The sequence below is a fragment of the Halyomorpha halys genome, unplaced genomic scaffold, assembly GCF_000696795.3.
Source record: "Halyomorpha halys isolate HHAL.00 unplaced genomic scaffold, Hhal_1.1 Scaffold40.1, whole genome shotgun sequence".
In the NCBI taxonomy this organism is placed as follows: Eukaryota; Metazoa; Arthropoda; class Insecta; order Hemiptera; family Pentatomidae; genus Halyomorpha; species Halyomorpha halys.
In genome coordinates this window covers 715413-736500 of record NW_027106400.1, presented here as the reverse complement: position 1 = coordinate 736500, position 21088 = coordinate 715413, and the positions used below count along the sequence as shown (strand labels likewise).

The window sequence follows — 21088 nt, the reverse complement described above, 5'->3', positions numbered from 1 at the left end:
CGAAACGTTGGCTCATTAAAATAGTATATTTCTACTATTTGAGTTTTTCTTGACCACACCCGGACCATATTCCTTTCATATTTTTTTAAATGTGTTTAAAAATGAATCTATTTCAAATATACACAGACGATGGGAAAATATCTGTTAGCAAATTTAAGTAAAATCATATAAATAACAAGACTTAGAAAAAAATATGTTATATACTTTAAAAACAATTTTTGTCACCAGTCATTCATTTAAAAAAACAATACAGTATTTATGTTTGAAAAACAAAGCAATAGTAACAAACTATGGTATGGCATTAACATGTTAACCAATGTAGCCCATCGTACATAATTGCTAATAGCTCTCTAATTAGACTTTTTACAAACTGAATAATTTGGAAGATTGTCCGGGTAGAGGCCAATAAAGGCATCAAAATAGTAAAAGAGAACAATTTATTGTTAACCAACGTTTCGTCCCACTTTGCAGGGCTTCGTTAGGGCTAAATGAGAGTTAACTGATCAGCAGAGTTTGGTCATTGAGGTCCTAACTCCATTCATAGAAAACAGCTAAAAAGGATAAGAGAAAAAACTTATGCGCTTATGCACGAAATGCGCTTCTCAAATCAAATTTTCAACTCTTGAACTCATTTTGGAGGTGCATAAAACGTTAAAGTGTCTCTACACGTTTGCCAAACTTCGACAAATACTCCCGTGCGCAAGCGTGTATACAGGTTATTTAGATTGTCAGGTATACGCTGGCTTGAATTTGAAGAGGACCCGTTAAGTGTCGGGTTTTGGATATACAACGCACTCTCACCAACCTAGGAATGAATGCCTTCAGTACAAACCAAGGTATATATTTTATTATTCGTGAAAAATATCCATATATATATATAATAAACAAAACATAATAATTAATCAAACCGTTAACATTTTATTGGAAAAAGATAGTTGACCGTATGAAGTAGATTGTAGGAAGATAGTTGACCGTATGAAGTAGATTGTAGGAAGATAGTTGACCGTATGAAGTAGATTGTAGGAAGATAGTCCGGGTGGTCAGTAACATATCACTTTACAGGGCTTCGTCAGGGCTAAACAAAAAATTTTTTAATAATTTACAAGACTTTTTTTTTAATAATTTATTTATTGTTATTTACAACTGTTTAACATATATACAACAAGTAAGTTTGCTGTAGGTGAGATAGTGACATGATACAAACATGTGGAGAATCTACCCACTGATAGAACTCCAATAACATTTCTAGAGGAGAAGATCTCGAGGCCATCTTCTTTTCAGACGCTTAGGAGGATTATTAGGTAATGAAGGAGAAGCCAGGTCAGAAACCAGTGGATTTGGGTGGTTGAAAAGTTTATTATGGAAGGAACGGTATCTGGTTCTGGCCAAATCGGCAACATATGGAACATTGAGGTCCTGATGGATGACTTGATTTGTGACAAAGTAAGGAGCATTAGAGAAAACATTAAAATAATTATACATAGAAAATACGAAAATGCTTAAAAAGATACTGAAACAAAAATAATAATGTTATTGAACAGTTAGGATTAGATTTGGAAATTCCGAATCTTGTGGCCCTATATCCAGACTGTAGAAGAACACACTGATCGGAGACATAACTGCCCGGCGCCTTACCAATTAAAACCATGCTTGTTAAATAGTAATGGGACCTTTATAAAAACTGTATTGTTCGGCCAACTAGTCTTTATGAATACATATGAATGTTAGAAGAATTCACATGGACAATATTTAAAATTCTTCTATTAAGGAATAGGATTACACCCATAGATGTTAATCTAAGTTTAACTTCGCTATTTTACTGACATGCCTCTCCTGATCTTTATAATATTTTACGTTTAAAGGTTAATTATAAGTAAATTTTCATTCAAACAAATGAAAATGTCCTCAAATAATAATAATAAACACACGAATAGAATTTTTAAAAAAAAATTTCAAAATAAAATTAACTCAATTGTAAGATTTATTCAAGTTATGCTGACTCTTTGTACTCGGTTGTTTCCTCTTGGGGCACAAATGACGTAAAAAGATCAAAATATAATAAAAAATATCAAGATGCATGATAATTTAACTGGTTTTACATCGAAATAGAACGTGCAAAGTGCATTTAAGGCGGACTATACACTTCTATAATCCGTTGAGAAATATGTAGAATCAGTGAAGCAAAGGTACACGAGTATTGTTCAATGATAGAGGGAAACTTGATAAGATAATAAAAAAAAATAGAAAACTGAGAAAAGAAATTTACAAGAACTAAATCGTATTGAATCGTCGAATAGTAAAGATTTCTGCAGTAATAAGACAGTGTTGTGATTTCATAACTTACAATTTCTTTATCCACTCTTTCATTTTATAATCTTTTTTTTTAATGGCAAAACAACTGAACACCACACCAGTGTGTCTCTTGATGTAAGCAGTAGTAAAGACGAGTTTCAAATAGACATTAATACATACGGATTTAGCAAAATGATTATTCAAGCAGATGATAGAAGTGTTAGTGATGATATTATCCAACCACAAGAAAACAAAGTAACTTTATAGATATTGGTGTCCATAAATACATATTAATAAAATTTCATTACTAGTTGCTTGTAGGTCCTAAGCGGTGTAGAGTGCAAAGTGTTAAGAATCGTAGTATTAAATCATAGTTTATCCTAACTGCCTCACGGAACCAGAAGTAAACTGATTCTTCTTTGATCCTCCCCGTACGAAGAAGGCTTTGAATTATGATGAGGAGAGACTGGAAGTCTGGACGGCCACCACAGCGGGAGCCCTAGTCTCCAAGGACTCAGGATATTTTTACATCTGACTAAGCCGCATAACCAAGAAGACGAAGAATATCCTTCCCCCCTTCCACTAAGGAAGAGTCCTGTATCTTGGAGATTTATCGCAGGTGCACTTGACCTCCACCACGGCGGCACCTGCGAGCCATCATGGTCGTCCTGGTTCTTTATCACTGTCCGGGAGTCTGTATATTACAGGAGGGGGAAGGTGTCTGGGTCGTGGAGGGAACATATTCCAACCGTCTGATAAACGTTTATGATTGTTTTTGTTTACTCCAGAACCGTACATATCTAATGGAGAACGTTTTAAATAATAATAGACCAGGAAATGATCAGTGGCGTAGCAGAAAAAAATTAAATATAAATTATGCGAAAGGTTGTAACCCCTTCGGCTCATTTCAGGAGAGGGGGGGGTGAATGCATAGAAATTTTTTATATTCCTAGTATTTTATGAATTTCTTTAATCCTTTACTCTCAACCTATTTTGAGCAAAATTAATATTACATTTTTATTTTTTAAGTAAGTTATTATTATTTTTTAGATATAATATTTATTATTCATAAGATCGTAAAAGATGTATAAATAAAAAAAAGTTTGAAATGTAATGAATCAATTTCTTGATTTATATAAATTGATAACAATAAAGGATAACATAAATTGAGCACTGTAATGAGGTGATAACTGAATCCTAACTTGTTGAAGGTAGGTTTTATGATAATAGTTTTTTTTTTTTTTTCTTTTTCGGCCATGACTCCCATTGGAGTCCTATACTGCCTAACCATGGTTGGGGGTCAAAGTTCTTCATTTTGTGGGACCGCCACTCAATGAAAAAAATCAACGTTCCAGGCCGGATTTGAACCGGCACCGCCAATAGACATCAAATTGGAAAGACTGTGTCTTAACCACTGAGCTATGGGCGGCCCGATAATAGTTTTAATCAGTGTAAATTGATATATAATTAATACACTGTAGGGGTCTCTATTGTAAAAAAAACAAACTATTTAATGGTTACCAACGTTTCGCCTCACATTGTAGGGCTTCGCCAGGGCTAAATGAAAACAAAATACAAACATTGTAAGATCTGACAAGAAAATTAGAATAAATATACGAAGGGAGTACAAATTTTTTAAAAGAAAGATTTTTATTTTTTGTATATTTTTTTACGTATTTACATTTTCTTGCCATGTCTTACAATGTTAGTATCTTGTTTTCATTTAGCCCTGATAAAACTCCGCAATGTGAGACGAAACGTTAGTCACCATTAAATAGTTTGTTTTTTTTACTATTTTGTGAGTCACTTAGACTACCATCTTGGTTCTATACTTACTGATACAGTCCAGTTATTAAAATATTATATTTTTTACTTAAAGATTAATGTTTTTCTCTGTCATCATTTCTTTATAGCGTGATACTCGTGAATATTCTACTGGTTGCTCTTTCGAAGACACGTTCTCCAGAGACCACCATGAAGAAGGTGGATGACAACCGATCTTCTGGTAGCCTGTTGTGCAATATTGGAAGGTGCCTTGTTAGTCGTTCCTTTCTCTTCCCAGTTCTGCCTTCCTATAATTTACCCCTCTCACCCTTCCCTCATGTCAGTCTTATATGGATTTGTTTTCGAAATGTCACAAGGGTTCTAATCTGGGTTACGAAATAGATGTGAGCTTTCTGAAAGTGGGGTACCTAATTCAAATTGATACTAATGAATAGGCAATATGTCGGACTGAATTCAAGATCAGTCGTTTGCAGAGGCAAAAGTTGTCAACACTAGCAATTAAAATACCCGGAAATAGGGATTTTCAAGAACCTACTTTAAACTACGAATATTTAGGTTCTTATTCAAAGAGGCTAAACATTTTTAAACGATATTGAGAATGGTCAGTTTTTGAAAAATATTTAGAAAAAGAACAATTTTCAGCGGAATACTCCCCAGAACTGAGATAAGTTTATCGTTGCATCTTTCTTCAATGGAGGACTTGAGGCATAACAAAAAACTACCAAGTTTGTATTTTATTTATTTCTATTTATTATTCTAATATTACTTAAAATACATGCACAAAACTAGAATATTCCAATATATTTCGATGACTAGGCTTCTCATTATTTTTAGGTTGATTTGTTTATTATTGTTATCAATATAATAGTTATAAGTTTGCCCTTTTATTCAACATTTTTGCAAACTGACTTCTCAAAATAGAGTTTATAAGCAGTTATGAGTGTAAAGTTAAATTTCTTATTGGAAAGATTATTTGTTCGGTATAATGGGGTTTCCGTTAATGAGGAGTTATTGTAAAAAAACCTAATACAATTATTTATATATCATCACTAATCACCGAAAAAATATTACAATTTTTATACTGTTACAATACATATACTCGTCCATTTTTTAACCTGCAAGTTTTAGTTCCTGAATCTTGAGTAGAGTTATAGACTTCGTGCCTGAAGTCATGGGGCATGGGGCCTCGTACTAGAGGGGTTCAAATGCTTTAAATATATATATCTTATTGGCCAGGACCTTGATATAATTTTGTTATATATTCACTGTAATAACGTTTGAGTAAATTTCACAGTTTGGATTAGGTTCTAAAATCTGAAATTTCCCAACTTTTCAGGTTTATAAATTATTATGGTAAGGAGAGAGATTACAGTCTTGATCCTCCATAACGAGCCAATTATTTGTATTTCTAGCGTTATTATTATAAAATTGAAATTACTGTAATTGTAGCTTATATAATGAAATCTGATTAAATAGAAAAAAAAATAAATGTCCGAATATTATTTATTTTTCTTATTAAATTTTCTAAATAATAAGTACCGAACCGGTTGTGGGTCTAAGATTAATAACTACCATGCCCATCGCGAATGTATAGAATTATATATTGAAAAGAAATTACACACGGTCGGTGGATTTCTCCTCTTGCAGATTTAGAAAAGCAGGGATCGCCCGAGGTGGTGAAAAATGTGTGGTAAGGCAGCTTGAGGTCTTTGACCGAATGTAGAAAGTAGGCGGCGAGCATTCGGGGCTTCCATCTTATGCAAGCATTGTTTTCGTGCGGGTTTCAAATAAGCATCTCGGAAAAATATCGATATTTTTGTTCGATAGTTTTGATTCGATATATCGTAATATATTTATAATGACGCCAACTACAAATGATGTCGGCCCTTAGGCCATTATCAAGGAGACAGCCTAAAAATTGTTTTCCCATTATTAATATATTACTTCCTCGCACAATACCAATATTTTCGAATAGTCCTTATTTATTTACTAGTCACAAATCATATAAAAAATGTATTTTATTTGTATGCTTATTTACCAAGACTTATAATCTTCTAAAATAAAAACAAATATCGTAACAGTTTCATTTAATTTTTATAAATTAGCTATTCACTTACAAAACATAAAATCTTATACAAAAAATATTCTTTAAATTTATATATGTTATATAGTTGACCGTAAAAATTGATATAAGAAAATGGTCATGGTTGCGGTCAAAAGAGAAACAAAAATATTTTTGTTTTTTTTTTTACTGCCGATTTTTGTTTTGACTGCCGTCAAAATAGCCCTGAAGAAGCCCTGCAACGTGGGGCGAAACGTTGGCTCATTAAAATAGTGTAGTTCTACTATTTGAGTTTTTTTTTTTTTTTTACCCCACCCTGACCATATTCCTTTCATCTTTACACACGGTCAATCAATAATCTTCCAGAAACAAAAATAGTTTACAACTATTTATTTTCCGACGAACAGTGTTTTTCCTGTTCAACCGTTCGCTTTGAACAGCCCTGATGAAGCCCTGCAAAGTGGGGCGAAACGTCGGAAAATAAATAGTTGTAAACTATTTTCGTTTCTCTTTTGACCGCAACCCTGACCATTTTCTTATATATTCTTTAAATTCTTTTTTCCCTTTTTTTACAATACACATCAACAAAACTAACAATAAAATCTACCTTAAACAGGTTAGGATTATTTTAAAAAAATATAAATGATATGTAGGAACAAGGTCCGGGTGGAGGTTCGAAAAAGGTACACACAAAAATTGGAAGAAAAAAAATTATAGGTGTCCAATATTAATAAAATACGTAATTAAACGACAGAGAAATATTAATTTTTTTTTCTACTTTGTAATAAGTTTTTTCTCTTGATTTTAATGCAAGTATTAATCATAATTTTTATTCAGTATTAATTAAATATCTTTTTATGTTTAGTAACTTAATTAATTTATTTTATGTAGTACTTAGTTATATATTTTTAATAATAAATATCACTATTTGGATTGTTTTTTGTTATTTTATTTAATACTTTTTTTTTCCTTTATAATTTTTGTTGTAATATTTCAGGGATTAGTTTTTTTTGTGAACAAAGTTTTTAAACCTTCATTTTTAAAAAATTAATAATATTGATGTACGAGATATTGATATTTTTTAGTGATATATGGAATTACTCTTTCGATTTGTTTGCGCGTTTATATATCGATGTTTTAGTTCGATATTTTCGACATCACTGGTTCGAATCCTGGTGGATGGCGTTTTATCTTCCCTAACTGTCGTTTACCCCAAGATGCTCAGCGGTCACGGATAGTTTTGGTTAAGATGGTAATGTGTTTATGTTGCAATAGCAAACAGTACATTGTCCAATGAGATATGAGAACAATTATTACCTTATCGCCCAGTTTCTTCCAAAACTGTGTAACGTTTTGAATTTGCTTGGCACGAACAGTTACTAATATTATTATCTTTAGGCTGTAATGTTTGAACCTAACCTCCATTGTCTCAGTTTAATTATTGAATATTTATATATTGTGTGTATATATATATATATATATATATGTTGTGGAATTATATCTTAACTCGCTGAGAGTGTGTTAGGGCACTAGCAGGTACATTGGGGTTGTTGGCGACCCCCAGTATTTTATAACCCAGGTAGTTCGGGACCTTTCCCTCAGGCATTGTAGTGCATACCCAAGAATTATTTCTTTAGACTTTGCCTCTGTATTCATCCACAACATTAACTCTCAATAATCACAAACATTGTTGTAGAAAAATTAAATTAAATTGAGAAGTGACAGTTAAAAATACCAGAACAAAAATTAAATTTAATAAAGTTTGTCTAATATTATTTCTATTAATATTTATAAATGGTATTTGGTCCGGGTGCGGTCAAATAAAACTCAAATTGTAAATAGGTGTATTTTTATTTGAGCCCACGTTTCGCCCCACATTTCAAGGCTTCGTCAGGGCTGTTTTAAGTACCGACTCAAACTACAAGATATCTTTCTACTTGATTAATTCAGTTAATTTTTTATTTCTTCTATTTAATACTGTTCATATAATCGTTCATTCAACAGTCAGTAAACTGAATATGAATGTTTAAATGGTTTTTACACAAAAATGCAGGCAAGATACAACATTAGTGAAGGTTCGTGACTAAGCTATTCTGTTTACTTTTAAATATGTATGGAATATACAGTAAGGCGAATTATTGCTATCGTTCGAAATTTAAATTTCAGTTTTCGAAGTAATTATCCGTTTTGTGTCAAAATAACCTAGTCTCGCAAAATAGTCTGTAAGCACAGAACGAATAGTCGTACAATACTGAAATCGGGTATTTCAAACTGGTGTATCTGTGGGATGTCGCTGCAATTTTTTTTTCTCAATAAAATCGACTGACCAGAAGTGCCACTTTATTGAATCGATTTTTCACATTTATTTCTTATTTATTCTTAGATTAAACTCGGTATATGAATGTTCAATCATGAATGTTAGTTAGATCTTGTCCGCACTGAAATAGTTTAACAAGGGCTCATAGGCCGATTCTCAAAAAAATATTCCTCTAATATTTATTATTTATTTATTTATTATTTATTTTTTTGAAAAAAGCAGATCATATTCGTTTTAAGTGTCGTCTCGAACTATAAATATTACTTTTCAATTTTTTTATTTATTTTGGTGATTACTGTTCATATGATCGTTCATTCAACTGTGAGAAAGCTGAATGTCAGTCTACGTCAACATAAAGTTAATTTGATGCATTTTAAATGCGGAATACGGGTTTCAAATAAATAAAAGATCATTAAACGTTTTATTTTACATCTCCGATTCTAATTTGTTTAATTAGACCCTGTTTGCGTCCTTTGGTGCAGTTTATAATAGAGTCTTAAACCACTGCCAAGTTTGGTGTAGATTTGGTTGAGTAGTGTTGAAGTTATTTCTACTTTTTTGATTCTTCAAAGGAATTCAGAGGCCGATGTTGGGCGAAAAATTTTATTTTCCGATTCTTTCTTAGATAATAAGTTTTAAAACTAAAAAAATGGTTTTACCGCACTTTTTTATTTTTCGAAAATTCGTATTTATGGGTTCCAAAACCCGAAGGTCATCGCGAATCGATGTTGCTACAATTTTTTCGATTGTGAACGAATGTCAGTTGCTTTATAAAGATTTGGTAAGGTTTTTTTTGCATCCCCTGATGACAATTTCTCGATTAGTACTTGTGATTGCATTGAATAGGTTTAGTATATTTCACTTCATCACTGGTTAAAAACACTGTGCTTGAACATAAGTCGAGAATATTCTGAGATAATGCACTCCTTTGTAATAAATGTGAGGAACATTAGAAGTTGAAAATAGAGAAGTGTGGTGGGCTGGAGGCCTGGAGGTAAGAATGGAAGGAAAAGATGGTCAAGTAGAGATTTATGGTCACTTAGAGAATAAGGGTCCGTAATGTCGGTTAGATCCTTTTCTCCAAAAGGGCTGGTGGCCTGACCCATGCCCTCAGGACATAGTCTGTTTGTTCACAACTTCAAGGTACTTAGTATAGGGCTGTAGTAATTCCTACCGGGTTTACTGCGCAAGTACCACCTATCGATAAATAATCCATTTCAAACATCTAGACACCGTTGTAAACTTTTTAAAAAATGGCAGAAAAAGGTCGTGTTTTATACGCAAAGGCACCAGTATCAGACACCCCTCAATTGTGGAGTGCTCCCTAACGGACAATTTGATTATGATCCCGTCAAGAAAAGTACAAACTTAATGTAATTTAACCCTTTTACTACGGTATCACTCCATTCCGGACCCTGGCACGAATTAATTTCCTTTAGAACGTTTTAATTTATAAACTCACAATGCTGAAACTGAATTTAATGAGGCTAATCATTTAATTTTAGGAAATTTTTATAGGTATATACCATAATAGTATTTATTTATTTTTTTTTTGTCGAATATAATAAAGTAAGAAAATTAATATTAACTCTTATAATGCCATGGTATGTAGTGCATTACCATTCGCATTGCGAGAGAACTTTATCTGAAAATAAATTTATAATACGTTATAAATAGCCTGATTTCATTACGAGAGAATTTAAAAAAATTTTTTTGAACAACATAAAAAAATAAATGAAAATGTGGCTTTTCGTTCAAACAAACTAGCCCTTAATTCGCCCCTCCTATTTATCTTGGAGTTATGTTTATTTTTGTTATGCAATATTATTTATTTTGTTAGAAAATATATTGAAAATGCAAAGTAAATACTTTGTAATAAATGGTCTATGTAACGTCATGATGAAAGGATGACTTTTCGTATGTGCAACTTTGTTACGTTTTTTAAATAAAGAACTCAATTTTATTTTATTTATGATCATTTGTATAATTTTTAATGAATATAGAAAAATTGGTATCATTGCTTTATTATCTATTTCGTCCTTAATACACTGCTTTTTGATTATGTAAATGGTTTTTACGAGCATTTTTCCTAACCCTCAAAAAATTGTGAATTCTGGCGGTTATCTTCGCTCGGCACTAAAAAGGTTTAAAAAAGAAGTTTAGTATTTTATGTACGTATGCATATAATCATTAAGTTGGGTTGATTCTTTTGTCAAATTACAGAGTAATGTGTAATTTGCATGTAAATGTATCATTCTATAAGCCTTTCGAAAGAATTATCGTATTTTAAAAAATATATTTATATATTCTACAAAATGAAGATTGAAGCAAAATATCATCGGATACGTTGATTTTTTTGAAACAGTATAAAAATCATATTTTTAATTTTCGTACTTGACGAAATATAGTTTAAGATATGATATACGTAAAATTCTATTGTATATATATTTTTTGTTATTCTTATATTCACTTCTTCTTGATGGGAACCTCAGTATAGCGGACAAAATATCCTTCCCCTTTGGTCTCCGTTATGCTGAAGTTTGACTTATATAGTCTGGCAATACTAGGGGTATTCATAATCTATAGTTTAACATGTTAAAGCGTGTTAAATGGAAAACAGTTATGTTAAATGGAGAAATATTTCCTTTTTTTACCATGTTAAAACGATATAACATGGTAGAGAGCCAGTTAAATGAAGAATGGCGTCACGAAACATACCAGCTTTGTTTTGTTTGTAGTTACTTGTTCGTTGATTGTGTTAGTATTGTTTAGGATGTTTTTATTACTAATAAAGCAATGGATGACAATAACAATAATAATAATGTAATGACAGTTGTCAATTAGCTCATCTTGAGTCTCTTCCTTACAAGTTAGAAGTTCAACAAGACACTCAGTAGCCAAACTCTCACATAATTTCTACTTTTCACTCAATTTAGGAATGGTGTAATAAATTACTTTAATACAAACTTAGAAGTAAACAAGTTTCTCAAAAAATCCACTAGGAGCTCTTATGTATTTAACATGACTTTAAATTAGGTTGTTCATAATCCAATACTTATAACTTTTAGCATGGTAAAACATTTAACACTTCATGAATACCCCTATTAAATTAAAATTGTTAAATAGATATATCGAAATTGAAAATGTAGAATGATTATTCACAGGCGCTTATTATGGTATAATAATAAAGTATCAATAATATGGTATAATTACTTTTAAGAAATAAAAAAAAAATAGGAATGAAATATAAAAACTTAGTCTTATTTATTTTTAAAAAAAATCATGACCTTTAGAATACATCACGGCAAAATATATTGTTCCCATTATTTAAACTGGTACATTTCAAATCTTCGAGTACGGTTTTATTCACATTAAATGTCAGAATATTGAAAAAATAAATGCATTGAATATATAATCCAGTATTATAAAATGTTGGCTTCGCCTAAAAAAGCTTTAGTATTGCGAGGGAGATAGGGAAAAACCGGTTCCAAGAGAACCGTTACAAATCAGTACAGTTTGCAAACATTTTGCCTCCGAAAATATTTTATAGTGAAATCATAATTAACGATTGCATAATGAAAAGTAATTTTAGATAAAGTTTAATGTGCTACTCCAATATACTAGCCCCTGAAATTCAATACATAATATTTGGTGCAGAAGTATTTGTGGGAAACGTGTTCCAGCTCAAGGTTTTTGCGCACCTCTAAATTGAGTTAGAGGTTTTTAAATTTGTATATTAATCGAGTTTGAAGTAGCTTTTTTTTTTTTTTATCCCTAGTCCCGCCATTTTGTTTCTGTTTTTAAGGTCCTTGTTACTTGTGCAGTCCGTTCAAATTGAATTAGAGGGTTTAGAATTTTTATGTGAATTGAATTAATGCCAGAGTGCCTTTTTTTGGGTCTATATTTTTTTCTTCTCATCCTCCGCCATTATTTTTTACGGTTTTTAATTTTAATGAAAAAATTAAATGTCTTTTCATCGGGTTTTTAAACAAAAATTCAGGTAAGATACAACGTTAGTGAAGGTTCGTGACTAAGATATTTTACTTTTAAATATGTATGAAATATATAGTAAGGGGAATTATTGCTATCGTTCGAAATTTCTAATTTCAGTTTTCGAAGGAATCATCCGTTTTGAGGACCCCTGTGTCGAAATAATCTAGTCTCGCAAAATTCTGTGTAAACACAGAAGGAATAGTCGTACAATATTGAAATCGAGTATTTCAAACTGGTGTATCTCTGGGATGTCGCTGCAATTTTTTTTTTTTTTCAATAAAATCGACTGACCATAAGTGCCACTTTATTGAATCGATATTTCACATTTATTTTTTATAACGATTTAGATTAAACTCGATTTATGAATGTTCAATCATGAATATTAGTTAGATCTTGTCCGCACTGAAATAGTTTAACAAGGGCTCAAAGGCCGATTCTGAAAAAAAAAAATCTTCCTATAATTTTTATATAATTATTATTTATTTATTTTATTTTATTTTTTTTTGGAAAAAAACAATTCATATTCGTTTTCAATGTCATCTCAAACTACAAAAACTATTAAACTATTAAAATATTACTACTATTTCTCAAATAAATTAAAAATTAGATATCTTTCTACTTGATTAATTCGGAGAATTTTTTATCTCATACATTGACTAACTGTTCATATGGTCGTTCATTCAACCATGAGAAAGCTGAATGTCAGTCTACATCAACATAATGTTAATTTGATGCATTTAAAGGGCGTAATATTGTGCCCTTTGGTACAATTTATAGAACCCTAAACCATTGCCAAGTTTGGCGTAGATTGGTCGAGTAGTATTAAAGTTATTTCTATTTATTTGATTTGTCAAAGGAAATCAAATGCCCCATGTAGGGCGAATATTTTGGGCTTAAAAATTTTATTTTCCGATTTTTTCGAAAATTTGTATTTAAGAGTTCCTAAAGGTACTAAAAACGAAGTCATCGCTAATCTATGTTGCGGCAATTTTTTCGATTTTGTCGTTAATATTTAATAATATTAGTGCTATTAATATTCAATAATATCTTAATTATTTGTTAGGTATTTTCTTCATTGAAATAGTTCAACTAGGGATCAAATGCCGAATTTTCGAAAAATTCTTTCTTCAAAGTACATTCAATTTTTTTTATTTTAAATAATTTACTATTTTGCATTTTTAACAGTAATAAAATATGAAATATAGGCTATGAATCCGATAATTAACTAAATGAGATAAATGAAGGTAACAGTTCCGTCTGAAAATTTGAAGACAACGAAACGTCCCAGATCGCAATGAAGTGTACACGTCTTTTTTTATATATCGTTAAACTATTATTCTCGGTTAGAACAAAGTTGATATTCGTTTTTCTTCGAGAAACTGTAACATTCGAATTTTTTTTTTGGCTACAGAAAAATAAAAATTTATTGTTTCAAATTTTATTTTTTAAATATGATGTATATTATTCATTTTTTGAATTTACCGAAGTAGACTTTCAGTTTGAACAATATTGATCTTTGTATCCCATATCTTGTATTAATGCCGTATCTTCAGATTTATCAATCTTGCCAATTTTTTTATTTATTAATGATAATAAAAAGTAAATATAGATATGATATATATTTTCACACACTTCTTCATCTCTCGATTTTTGAGAATATTAATTTTATTATAAAAGGCTTCTTAATTTCTTAACGACAGATATAGTTGAGTCACATTAATGGATTACCATTATCGAAAATGTAAACCTCAATGTTTATCGGACGATAAGCTATCTTTTCTATTACCGAAAGTCTCTCTTCTTCGATCCTCAGTCAAGTGAAACATGTGAAGCATAATATATGTATTAGTGGGTTTAAAGTGTATCTCCACTGTTGAATATTGATTTATTTTTTCCTGCATTATGAAGCCTTTTAGTTTATTATATTTTAAATCTAATTATGTGAAGTTTTACTGCTTTTGGAAATTATATTTGATTTATATACTGTGAAGTGTATGGATTTCGATGGAAGAACGGGTGATACGCAAACCTAGGTAATACATTTTAAATATAATGTATAGTATTTTTTTTAACTATAATTTTAGTAAAAGTTATTAGTGATATTTTGTATTGAACCGAAAACTGCGTACAATTTTAACAGAATCAGATCTTGTTTAAAATTACAGTGTTTACTTCATGTCCTATTGGACTTTCACCGAACTTCAACTAATAAGATATAGCTAATTCTTTACTTAGTGTACAAATGGTTATTTATTAAATATTAGTTTAAACGCATTATAAATAGTATTTTTGATATTTATATAATGTATAAATATAAATATATACGTTAGGAAAGGTTGGTAGAGGCACCGAACGAAAATATCTCTCTTATATGAAAACGGTTTTTTGGTGGTCACCGCGTAGTTTTTTATTTTAATTATGAGTGGAATATTAATAATGGGAACTCAAAAAAATTGAATTTAACTAAAGAAGAAATCGCATTTAGCCAAAAGAAACAAAGGAAAATGGTTATCTGCTACATCTAGACTTTAACCGTAGTTACATTGTCATACCACTCTTGATAATATATACCCATGTGTTATATATTATAATTAATAATAAATTTTAATATTATTACAATAATTTGACAATTTTTATTTTTTAAGTCTTTAATTGAAACTATTATTAGCTTCAACAATTTAACTAATTGAAGTTGAAGTGTTAGGAATGTTCAATATTTTGAAAAGTACTGAATTAAAAAAAAAAAATCGTTTGTTTGTCAATTGTATGTCTAATTTTGAAATTTATTTATTTTTATTATAATTATTTCTTTTTCCTATTCTCATGTACATTTTTGTAATAAAAACTGTCAATCAAAAGTTCAACTATCTTAATTTCTTGATAAAGTTCCAGATATTTTGTTATAAATAGAACGTAACTATAATATATATACACATACATTGACCGTATAATTTCATATTATGAAGAAGATGGTCAGGGTTACGGAAAAAAGAACAATTATTAGAGTATTGTAGAACTTTTCAAGTTGATAGCTTTACAAAAAATCTCTAAAGCTATCAACTTGAAAATCCCTGATGAAGTTCTACAAAGTGGGTCGAAACGTCGGAAAATAAATAGTTACCATTTTTGTTTTCATTTGACTGCATTCCTGACCATTTTCTTCATTATTTTCAATTCTGTTCTCTTTTAAATAAAAAATAAATTGTAATTCATCTCTAAACTTAAAGTTTAATTTAAATAAATTTTATCCAATTTATGTCTCAAAGCATTCTTATTATTTCTTTAAAAGTTCAACGTTTCGTCCATCAATATAATGATAAAAAATATTTTGAATAGCTTTACAACAGTCTCTAAAGCTATCAACTTGAAAAGCCCTGATGAAGCTCTACGAAGTGGGCCGAAACTTAGGAAAATAAATAGTCTTTAACCATTTTTTCGTTTCTCTTTTGATTGCAACCTGTCCATCTTCATAATTTGAAACTATAAAGTTTTTCAGTGGAACTTTCATATATCAAAAGTATATGAAATAATAAATTTTTTTTGGAAACATTATCAACAAAATAATATTAACCTTTAACTGTTGAGGTGTGATCGAATAACACCATACTTTTTTTCTTTTTTAATTTATTCGAGTAAAAATTTCCTTCGAGTCCTTAATCCAGCAATATGTTTCATTTTAACCCTGTCTGTATAGTTTTCGTACAAAAAGGTTTTTATTTGTTGTATTGCATGATTTTATTCAGTTGTTATGGTAACGTTTCATAATTTGATCTAAATCATTGACAGTATTTGACAGAATTGAGGGAAAAATTAATATCGCATTGCTTAATATATTTAAAAAATAATATATAGTTAATATAAAAAGTATTTAGCAATGTTATTCATTAAACGTCTTATAGTTAATTTAATTAATAACCATTTGCAGCTATTTCTTTTAAATTTAGTTGGTTACTTTCTTACTATAATATTCTATAAATAAAGTAGTCATCGATAAAGAAGCACCATATGATTGAAGAGAGATAAATTATAACCACTACAGTATTTTTGGTTATGACCTGCAATCCTTAGGTTATTTATAAATTCTTTTTACTGAGATCATGGAGTCATAGGCTAAATTCGTTATATTTTTTAAAAAAAACATTCATTGCTGTATACTGCTGAATACGTTTCGCATTACAACTATTACAAAATTTATCTCAATGAATTATTATATAAATTTAATCGTATTCAAATGCTAATTAGATTGTTAAATATGTATTTATGAGTAATGACGAAAATGTTGTTTTTGACTTACGTAGTTATCAACCTTGATACTTACTTGTACACCTGACGGTTTTAGCTCGTTGGAACCTCTTGATCATGTGACCGTTAAACCTTGCTTATATTGTATGTATTTAGTCCCGTGTATACTTGTCGTAAATGTTTTATTTATGATTGTTTTATATAAATTATTGGAAATTATATTTCTTGTATATGTCTACGATGGCTATAAGTAAACTTCTTCATATAAAAACTGATTTCCCTTTTGATAAGAATTACTATTCTCACTATAGGCGTAATGGAGATTTCGTTATCTTTATTACGTTAAAGTTATACATTTTTTTATACTTTTTCTTGATTAATTTAAAGTAATTTTTGACAATTTTTATGTGACAATATGAAAAGTTGCTGTTATTGTATTAGTTTTAATGTTTTCAGTTAACACTCCTTCATTTTAATCACAAACACGCTTTTTCTCTGGTACATAAAATAATATTCACTCTTATTCTTGTGTTATCGTTTTAACAAATAGCTACATTTAATGAGTTTCGTTGTCATTAAAAAAAATTAAATGTGTCTCCAATTTATAGCAAGGTCGAATTTACGTCATCAGTAAAATTATCAGTCTTATTTAAAGCTTGTAATTAGAGAAAAAATATAATTGTCAATTTCAAATAACACTATTATTTTAAATTGTAAATAGAAGTTTTTTTCCTAATTTGGATTAAATAAAATTGAACTTAAGTTATTTCCTCGTGAATTATTTTAGAAGTTTAGAAACGTCATTCTCCATTAGAATGGCTATTTTAAATACTTAGTAATAACTACATAATAATTTAAACCATTAGGCATTTTTTTTTTTAAATAAAGCTGTTTAAAAAATATATAATTTTTTTTTTATATTTTACATTTTGATAGTCTATACATTAAATAATGTTATCAAATTTAATATACTTTAAGACATCAGATCTTACGTTCTATTCGAAATTCCTTGTTTTAATGACAAATATTTTGGTGTTCATAGGTTCAATAATTTTAGTGCACATATCATCTATTTCATGTATAATATCTCCTATACATCGAGAGGTATTTGTACAGTTCTAGTCAAAATACTATACCAAAATCTTTGCAATTGTATGAATATTTTAGATTATGTGCATTAAAAAACTTTTTTAGTCGACATTTTGTTGCTAACGCCAAATGCCACAAGCATTTACCTATTTTAATTAAAAAAAAGTATTTTTCATTTATAATAATCATTTTGATTGACTAGTAATCAAAATGATTATTATTAATGAAAAATAATTCTTTTTAATTAATTTTTTCTTTATTGTTCACTTGTCGATTGTTAATTGATATCTAATATTATAATATATCTATCGATTTAGAAACTGACTTTCTTTTACTCATTACTGTTGATTTTTGTTATTATGATAATATTATTATAGTCATAAAATATTACATTTTAATACAGACGGGAAATAGTGTGGTATCTATATTCAGATTATAACTAAATATCGATATTAGTAGTATAAAATTTTAAATTTAGACTTAAAAACTGCATTAGAAAGCTTATAAAATGTATTTCATTTCATCATATTACTTTATAACTTTATTAATTGGAGAATATATGGGCTTTTCTACTTCTAACTCAAATTAATGTGGTTGTGCTATTCCTGTCTTATGTATTTTTTTTTATTATAAATGTTGATTACGTATTATTTATATTCATCTAAAGTTTACTTGATAAATCAATTCAGTAATGTTGATTATAACGATAGCTTACAGTTTTAATTTAAAACTTATTTACTAGGAGTTTCTTCAACTTTCAGTTAAGTTATCTTTCATGTTTTATGGATGCATCTAATTTTAAAATATATAGTAATGAACTCTTGGTGTTATCTCAACGTTGTTTCATACTTGTACTGCTATATCTAAGAATTATTTATTTAGTTGAAATGTTTTAATTGTGGTTTTAATGATTTTTTCATGAAAAGATTTATTTAGGCCTGAATTCGGATTATTTCTTCCGCTTATCTCTTTATGCAGCTGTTGATTTTTACTATAGTTTATTATCATAGGCGATAAAATGTTACATTTTATTACTACTGTAATATAGTATAGTATGTCAAAAGGTGGCGGTTGAATAGATAGAGACCAAAGAGACTGTTTTAGTGTAATGAGGGGTGCCCCCGCAGCTGGCAACGTGGAAACAGATGGCGGGGGAAGAGTAGATCCGGCAACACTGGTGCCCTCGTTGGTCTGGCAACACTGCTCGCCACCGACCACCATTAAAACCTCTCACTCCCCCAGTGTTGCCAGATCTACTTTACTAATGTCTTAGCTTTTATATTTAGTTATATCTCTTTCTCCCTTCTTTTGCTAATTTTACCATTCTTATTTCATATTATTTATTTAAAAATACTTTATTTCTCTATGTAAACTATCATTATTTACTTGATGAATCATAATTAACAATGAACTAAACTATTTTTAAACTACATTACAAGAACATACCCAGAAATCTTTAAAACAAAATTAAAAAGTATACAAATACGTTATAATTCAACTTACAAAAACTTTACATCAAATTATCAATGTCTTACTTTCTTTTATAATTAAAATAATAATCAAGAACTTATTGTATAAGTTATTTGAAGAAATTAAATCTCTTTATAAGTTGAATATCAATACATGAGTTTTATTTGTTGACAAAACTTAAAATACCATATTTGCCTCATGTTGAATAACCTCTAGTTTCCCTTATTTCAGACAAATTTATGTGAACTTTTTTGTTATTACACTCATTTTACTTTAATTTACAATTAATAATGATCAAAACCTTGTTACAATAATATACTCGTATATCATAAAAGAAAAAAAAAAGAAAACTATTAAAAGCTATAAAAATATGTTATAATTTTACATTCCATGCAGTACGTTTACATACCATCATTTGATATCGAAATTCAATCCCATTATAAATTAAATAACAATATGCGGGTTTTATTTGTAGACAAAACTTAAAATACCATATTGGCTCACATGTTGACCAACCTTGAGTCTCGGTTATTTCAGACAAATTTACATGAGTTTTTATTATAAATCTCTATTTACTTTAATTTACTAATGGACAAAACCATTTTTAAACCTTGTACATCATAAAACTCGTATAACATAAAAGAATAAAAAAGAAAATAAAACTATTAAAAGCTATAAAAATATGTTATAATTTAACATACCAACATTTGATGTCGAAATTTAATCCCATTATAAATTAAATAACAACAGAGATGGGCAAAAATTAGTTATAGTTGAAACTAATAGTTAATATTGCCATGGATACGACTCTTATTCATGAATGAACCATTGATAAATAAATATCGTATCCATGGTAATTTTAGCTATTAGTTTTGCCCAACAGTTAATAATAATATATGAGTTTTATTTATAGGCAAATCTTAAAATACCATATTGGCTCTTATATTGAATGACCTTGAATCGTCAATATTCTAAATGATTGTATATTGAACACAAATTTATGTAAACTGTTATTATTACTCTATGTTTACATGAATTTACAATTTTTAACTAACAAAATTTCTTATATAAAAACATTATTTATAAATGAGGTGTTCGGTCTTAGAACATGGTAACTGACAAAATTATAACTTTTACAAGGAGTCCCTTTCATGACTTTTTAATATCAATATTATTCTCTTAAGAAAACAAATTTCCTAACTATTTATGAAATCAGTCTCAGAAAAGTCTGTGTTGCCAAAAACTTCAATTCATAAAAAATTGCATCTACTATGTACTATCGAATGCCTTATATATTTAAAAGTATGATAATTTCACCTAATTACACATAAATAATTAAATAAAAATGTATATATGTGTTATTTGTTGACAGATCTTAAAATACCATATTGGCTTACGTATTGAATAACTTTGAATCGTCTGTATTCTGATTTATTGCTTACTTCACACAAACTTATGTAAACTATTACTAATGCTCTCTATTTACTTTAATAAAATAATTATACAGTGTAATAATAAAAATTAAATAATGAATACTACTGTTAATTCTTCTATTACGAACCCTAAGTCCCGTTATAAGAAACTACTCACGAATCATAAAAACTACTATTAAGTATAAAACATTAAAAAAGCAACAATTAAATAATTGACTATTAAAAAGATTATATGATATATACAGTTAAATGATAAAATATGATGATACAATTAAATAATAAAAAAATAAATTATGGGCAGAACTGTTATTAAGTCCCGTTATGAAGAATATACTCATAGATAATAAAAACTATAAAAAAATGTTATAATTTTACTTACCAACCCTTAAGATTATATTATCAATT

General features: G+C 29.0%; 1 protein-coding gene across 7 annotated transcripts in view; it reads left to right on the top strand.

Moving 5' to 3' along the window:
- The window catches only part of spen (split ends), a 415150-nt gene that overhangs the window by 31060 nt on the left and 363002 nt on the right, over positions 1-21088 (top strand). Inside the window, exon 1 of one of the 7 annotated variants that reach the window (XM_024364282.2) lies at positions 14294-14482. The exons of the other annotated variants lie outside the window; for them this stretch is intronic. Coding sequence (XP_024220050.1) covers positions 14454-14482 — 29 coding nt within the window. The 5' untranslated portion in view covers positions 14294-14453. Of the gene's footprint in view, positions 1-14293; positions 14483-21088 lie in introns of those variants that run through there. 7 annotated transcript variants of the gene reach the window in all.